Genomic DNA, 7,576 nt, shown 5'->3' on the forward strand with positions numbered 1-7,576 from the left:
CTGACACACCTTTGTTGTGTAATATTCCACCTTGACTAATGCAAATAGAATTATAATCCAGACTAACACTTCGTGGAACTCGCTGGCGTGGTGTTGTTTTCCTACGTCATATAATCCAGAACAGTTCAAAAGATTCGAGTTCTTTTGTTTTTAATTCTTTGGCAGCGGGATGAGACGAGATGGGAGGGACGGGAAGGGACGGCAGGGGACGGGGCAGGGAGGGAAAGGATAGGGTGAGACAGGAGAAGACAGGACATAGCAGAACGGGACAGGACAGGACGAAACATAACGCCTCTGTGAATATATCCAACTGTGCCTCTTCTCCCATCTCCCCCACGGCATTTTAGGTATTGTCTCAGTGTAATTATGACGCCATTTTACACTTCTAATCTCAGGGTTGAACTTAAGGTCTTTAGATACGTGTTTATAATATCAAGAGGGAAAATATTATCGACTTAGGGGAGACACGAAGCGAAACAAGAGGAACTACAGCTCAATGAATACCCCCTCGTGTGTCAGCTGTCATGTCATGTCCCTGTTATTCGCTGTCATTCCCCGTTTGTTTTGCCTTTTATGTTGTTGTTATTCCTTTGTTTTGCCCCTTTTCATTTTTTTGCTTTTTACTTGTCTGTGTTAGTTTTTTCTATTGTTTGTTTATTCTTGTTTGTTAGGTTCTTCCTTGTTTTTTCCATGTTTGTTTTTCTCTTTTATTTGTTATTCTTTCGTTTTTTTTGGTTTTGTTCTTTCTTGTTTGTATATTCCTTTTAGTTTCTCTTTGTTTGTGTTTCTTGTTTGTCACTGATTTTTCTTTCGTTAATTCCACCTTGTTTGTTTATCCTATGTTGTTCCCTCCTTCTGTTTCCTTTCCTTCCCTTCTTCCTTCTCTATAAATCCCCCCTCCTTGTTTTTCCTCCTCGTGATTCCTTCCTTCCTTCCCTCCCTTTTTCCCTTCCTTGTGTATCCCTCTCTCCCTATTTTTCCCTTACTGTGAATTCCTCCCTGCCATTTTTCCTCCCCTTCCTGTTTATTCGTGTGTGTAAAGCTAGATTAACCTCGTAACTATACCCTCCTCCCCCTCCCTCACCTCCCCCCCCCTCCTTGTTTTACCTCAGTATGAACGTGTTAAGTACCCAGGTTCCTGACCCAACACACTTCCCCCCTCCCTACCCAAAGAAAAACCTTAGATTTTACTACTGCATTTCCTCGCTTGTTGTTGCTCTACGAACGTCTTTAGCTTAGGTAAAGTCACTGTGTAATTATTTTCTCCTTAGCCGGTGTTATGTGACCGTACAGTATGTAGTTCAGGTACAGTTACAGTGTAATCTTGGTGTATTTTTGCGGATGTGTGTTTTAGCGAAAGTTATAGAGTTAAGTGCATTCATAAGTCTCTAGTTACGATGAAATTTAATCACTAGAAGTTATGATAAAGTAGATGGTTGGTAAAGGTATCGTTGGGAGTAATAGTTTTTGTCTTTCGTTGGATATAAGTTAAAGGTGGAAGTGGTAGAGTCGATATAACACATTATGGCCTAAGTCTTCCGTATACAGAATGGTCGGCACTGCATAAGACCATCTTCACGCCCCAGCTGTAAATTGAGGTTTACAATTACAGTTGGATATACTCGGGATAAACTAGAATCGAATCAACTGCCTTTAGAATAGAAACTGAGCGTGGTATCCTCTCAGTTTCTTCGGGTATAAATGATGTCATGAAAAAAAGTTAAATTATCAATATTATTTCACCACTTATCACTTTTGCTGTTGACTAATTGAGTACACGGGATCGCTGTGTTCTTAACCTGAAGATTTAAGAGAAACATTTTATTACCGAACATTTGACACTTCGATTCATAAGGGACAGGGGGAACTAAGTAGGATAAGAAGGAAGTTTTCTCTCTCTTTCTCTGGTGAACGGAAGACGTCTATCGGGTTAAACATTATTCACTTTCATCATCATCACCATCATCATCATCATCATCGTCATCATCATCATCATCATCATCATCATCATCATCACCATCATCATCATCATCCCCAATTAGAGTAAGTGAAAGGTTAGATCAGTGTCGTTTTCGCGTCTCCTCACCTACTCGTTCCTTCCCTCAAGATCGAACATATTAGAAACCAGAATATTTTGAACTATTAGGAGCTTATATGTCGTCACCAAGACACCCCGTGGCAGTGAGTTGCATTATCCCATTTTTTACCATCCACTCCTCCAGTTAGCTACACTTTTCATACCTCCATATTTTCCCCCCAAAACATTTAGAAGGTCAGGTGACTCCCTTCAGCTTACCTCGTGATTAAGTTGAATTAATTTTAGCCATTGGTTATAATGAGATTTTCTTAACTATCGTCACCATTTCTACGTAGGTGTTTACTGTAATAAATCAATACTATTTCTAAGTACATGAGGTTAGTTAATTATTATTTTGCCTCAGCTTATCTTAATATACACGTGGCTGGGGACGTAATTCAGATACCTGTACTGTATATATTCATGGTTTTAATCGTATTATATCGTCTTGTCAATGGTGTACACTGAACGCCTTTGAGTTATGACGAATATGTTTATGTTTTAGAGGCTGCTGGTTGGTATCCCTAAGACTTACCATAAAACTGTGAGGGTCAAAGAGATTAGCCAATCAGATTAGGAGTTGCCAAGGGCTCAGATGTTGGATGAATATGAATTTATGATCGAGTGGGCGGTGATGCTAAGGGGTATAGAAAAAAAATAAAAGAATTGGGAATTATTCGATTGTTTTTAAATCTTGTTAATCCACCACATAAGCACCAACCCACTCTTATGCACCCACACTCCTTCACACACGCACACCCACAAGCCTCTACAAACATCAACCCACCCTTGTCCACCCACACTCCCTCACACAAACACCATACCACCCATACACACCCACAATCCTCCACACACACACACACACACACACAAACAGCAACCCACCCCCTCTTCACCTCACTCATAGGAACCAGTACTCGTAATGCTGTATTTCACAGGTGAGTTGACGCTAATTACAGTGTGTGTGTGTGTGTGTGTGTGTGTGTGTGTGTGGGACCTCTGAACCGCTCACGACGGGAAGGACAGAGGGCGTGATGGATCATCTTACTCACGGGGAGGAGACAAGCACGCCCCTTATCTTACGGGATCACACCAACTACTTCTGCTGCTGATGGTGTTATGTCGATGGTACTTTACTGCTGGTTATACCATGTTAATATTTGTCAGATAAACCCTGTCATACACTGTCAACCCTTGCTAGACCCTGTCAATCCTTGTCATCCCTTGCTAGACCCTTTCATCTCTTGGCATACCCTGTTATATACCCTGTCAACCCTTGTCAGACCATGTTATACCCTGTCAACTCCTGCCAGACCTTGTCATACCCTGCTAGTCTTTCAACACAGGGTCAAATATCCAATCGTGTGTAACTTGAACTCCCTGATTGCCTTGAGACAAATTGCTCCCTCAATTGGCTGGTCCCAGGGGCGTGTTCTCTCTTCTTTATGACTGCAGGTGTTGGTAGTGGTGTTGGTAGTGGTGATGGTGATGGTAGTGGTGATGGTGGTGATGATGGTGGTGGTGATGATGGTAGTGGTGATGGTGGTGATGGTGGTGGTGATGGTGGTGGTGATGATGGTGGTGATAGTGATGTTTATAAAATTGTTAAGAGACATCACCAGCATATATACTAAATAAATAAACAATTACACCACTCTTCACATCTCTCCTCAAAACAAAACAAATCAAAACACAAAAAAATCAACCCAAACAACGACAACCTCACCTACAAAAACAAGAAACACATTCAATAGTCTTTAATACCATACACGATAGAGGTGTCGAGTAACCTAACCTAACCTAACCTAACCTAACCTAACCTAACCTAACCTAACCTAACCTAACCTAACCTAACCTAACCTAACCTAACCTAGCCTAGCCTAACCTAACCTAACCTAACCTAACACAAGTGAAACATCAGGGCAGCGTGTTTTAAGTTAATTGACCATTGTTATACCTTGACAACGTGTATGTCCAATTGCAGTTAACCTTTACACCTGGCTTGTGTGAACGGGGGGGATTCTTTATATACTCGTGTGTGTGATGGTATGAATCTGTCTGTCTGTCTCTGTCTGTCTGTCAAACTATCTCTGTTTACTGGATCGTTAAACTGTCTGTCTGTCTGTCTCTCTGTCTGTCTGTCTCTCTGTCTGTCTGTCACTTTTGTTTTCTATGGCGACCCAGAAATTTATCTCTCACTGTACCATTGTGTCACGGCTTCTCTCTCTCTCTCTCTCTCTCTCTCTCTCTCTCTCTCTCCAAATATCTTTTACCTAAATCCCGTCAAACAACAACAACACCTGAATACGTTTAACTTCAATTCAAAAACAATTCTCCTTCCCTCACCCTCCCCTTCTCCTCACCCTCTCCTTCCCCCTCATCACCTCTCCTTCCCCTCACCCTCCTCCTTAAATATTTCAAACACCCAAAAGCATTTACGTGTCAACCTAAAATGCATTTGAAATAATAAACAGAACAAACAAACACACTGAATCCATGGGGTTCTTGAGGGATGAGAAATAGTTGAGAGAACATCAGGAGCTCTGTTTGATTTAATTAGGGTGTCCCTAATGACTCGTTCCAGCTGATGGGTTGTTCACTTTGATTGGTTATTCTTAGTCATTGTCCCGAGACTTTGGTTACGTAGTCAAGAGAGAGAGAGAGAGAGAGAGAGAGATAGAGAGAGAGAGAACGGAGGCGCGAGAGAAGAGAGAAAGAGAAAGAGAGAGAAATACTGATGAAAGTACAAGGGATTCGTAACACACAAAACCTAAAACGATCTCATAAACCCCCACAAACTCTCACAAGCCCACAACCTCTTTCCCACAATCCCACCACTAGCTCCCACAAACCCCCCACAAACTTCCCACAATTCCCCACAAAACTCCCACAAACTCTCACAAACCCACAACCTCTTTCCCACAATCCCCAACTAGCTCCCACAAACCTCCCACAAACCTCCCACAAACTCCCACAAACCTCCCACAAACCTCCCACAAACTCCCACAAAGCTACAGTTTTATTCGAGCATTCTGTGGCCTGATGGACAGAGAAGACAGCAGTAAACCGAGATGTCAACACGGTTTGTCACGGTGATGGGTGGACACTGGTGATGGGTGGACACTGGTGATGGGTGGACACTGGTGATGGGTGGACACTGGTGATGGGTGGACACTGGTGATGGGTGGACACTGTTGATGGTGGACACTGGTGATGGGTGGACGCACTGGTGATGGGTGGACACTGGTGATGGGTGGACACTGGTGATGGGTGGACACTAGTGATGGGTGGACACTGGTGATGGGTGGACGCAGAGATGGGTGGACACTGATGGGTGGACACTGGTGATGGGTGGACACTGGTGATGGGTGGACACTGGTGATGGGTGGACACTGGTGATGGGTGGACACTGGTGATGGGTGGACACTGGAGATGGGGGACACTGGAGATGGGGGACACTGGTGATGGGTGGACACTGGTGATGGGTGGACACTGGTGATGGGTGGACACTGGTAATGTGTGACACTGGTGATTTTCTAGTTAATTTTTCCTTATCATTTAAAAGCAAAGGTGATAATATTTTCCCAATTTTTTCCCATTATTTCCCAATTTTTTCCCATTTTTTCCCAATTTTTCATTTCATTCCATAACGTATATATATATTTACACTATCCTATACACCTTCTCAACAGCTTCCAGTAAGGTAATTATCACTCAACTTCAACAATGTTTACTCTCGTCTAGTTCCCAATGCTTAAAAAACAATAACTTACAATCACACGAATATCCATCTTCTACATGTCTATCCCAGGGGGGAGGTGAGGTGAGGTGAGGTGAGGTGAGGTTAGGTTAGGTTAGGTTATGTTAGGTTAGGTTAGATAACTAGATCAAAGGGAAAACATGGTAGTTGCTTAAAATAGAATGAATGTTTACGGATTCTTAAATGTTTTTTTTTAATGTAATGTTTGTTTAGGAAGTTGTTATGGTTTATTGTACTCAGGAAGATGGTGGTGGTAGAATAATAAGTTAGAGAGTTAATGAAGGTAGTAATGACAATATGAGTTCAGTTTTATTATGGTTTTTTCACTTTGTGTTGTTTTCACTCGAGATTTTACTCTCTCTCTCTCTCTCTCTCTCTCTCTCTCTCTCTCTCTCTCTTTCATATCTCTATCTGTCAGGCTGTCTCTTTATTTTCCTCTATTATTCTCTCTCCTTTCTCTTTCCACTACACAACTTCTACCCAGCCCCCCAACACACACACACACACACAATATCAACACCCTCACACACACACACACACACACACACACACTGACACACACACACACACAGTCATCAACACCCCTCACAAAACTTACATACCACCAACAACAATCCGTCTATCTATCAACCACTTACCCGCAAAAACACTGCCGGCCATCAACCATCTATCAGACCACCGCCTCAAAACACGTCTAAAATATCGGAGAGATATATTAATACCAGAAGAAAAATTCCCTTACGTCAAATTAGTTCCCCCTCTCCGCCTCCTTCCCCCTCCCCTGCCCCCCCTCTCTCCCTCCCCCTCCTCCCCTTTCCTCTCTCCCTCCCCCTTAGCCCTCCCCCCTCTGAAAATCTTTTGCTGGCACCTATGATCGCTCGTTAGGGGTTTAATGTGCCGGATTTTCGCCCTAAAACGTAATATTAATCGTCCATCAACAGTGTGCCAAGCTGCCTTTCATTGCTTATCTGGTAATAAATGATGGCAAGGTACGAGGGGAGTGTGTGTGTGTGTGTGTGTGTTGTGTGCGTGTGGGTGTGGGTGTGTGTGTGTGTGTGGGGGGCGTCAGTGGGGGGCGTGGGTGCTATGGGTGGGCGTGGAGTGTATGGAGTGGGCGTGGGTGTGTGGGCCTTGAGCATATGGTTATGACCGTGTGTGTGTGGGGGAGTTGTGTATTAATGATAATATGTATAACAACAACAACAAAAATACCTTCTTTTTCTTCTCGTCTCCCAGAATTATGGAACATTTATACAAAAACAGAATAAACAAGCAAAAAAAACAAAAAACAAGAACATAAAAGAGAGATAAACAGAATCTCTCTCTCTCTCTCTCTCTCTCTCTCTCTCTCTCTCTCTTTCTCTCTCTCTCTCTCTCTCTCTAAAACGTAAAATCCTCCCCTGAGCACAACTTAGCAGCTTCCACTGGGTTATCAGTAGCCAGGTAGTCTTATCGAGACAATTATCACAAAGGGGAACTCATTTGGTCAGGAGGCCTGTCATCCTTGGGTTATGGAGTCTGAGATGGACTTGACTCTCCCCACCCCAGCTACCCCCCCACCCTTCCCCTCCTACCTCATCCCTTCTCGCTACCTTCTTCATACCCTCTGTCTCGAACACCTGTCCCACCTCCCCCCCCCTCTCTGTCTCACCTCCACCCTCCTCTCTTCCCCCCATCTCACCCCCCCACGTTGGACCTGGGGAAGCGACAGAAAGAAAGAAATAAAAGATAACAAAGGA

General features: G+C 43.4%; 1 protein-coding gene across 1 annotated transcript; it reads right to left on the reverse strand.

Annotated features, from left to right (window-relative positions):
* Positions 1-5,151: 5,151 nt before the first annotated feature.
* Positions 5,152-5,868, reverse strand: LOC121877453 (extensin-1-like). The gene is made up of 2 exons (XM_042383219.1): positions 5,851-5,868; positions 5,152-5,586 (listed from the first exon to the last, which is right to left on the reverse strand). Exons 1-2 carry the CDS (start codon positions 5,866-5,868, stop codon positions 5,152-5,154), a joined length of 453 nt encoding a protein of 150 aa, XP_042239153.1.
* Between the last annotated feature and the right edge of the window lie 1,708 nt (positions 5,869-7,576).

Source organism: Homarus americanus, unplaced genomic scaffold, assembly GCF_018991925.1.
Source record: "Homarus americanus isolate GMGI-L3 unplaced genomic scaffold, GMGI_Hamer_2.0 scaffold367, whole genome shotgun sequence".
Classification (NCBI taxonomy): domain Eukaryota; kingdom Metazoa; phylum Arthropoda; class Malacostraca; order Decapoda; family Nephropidae; genus Homarus; species Homarus americanus.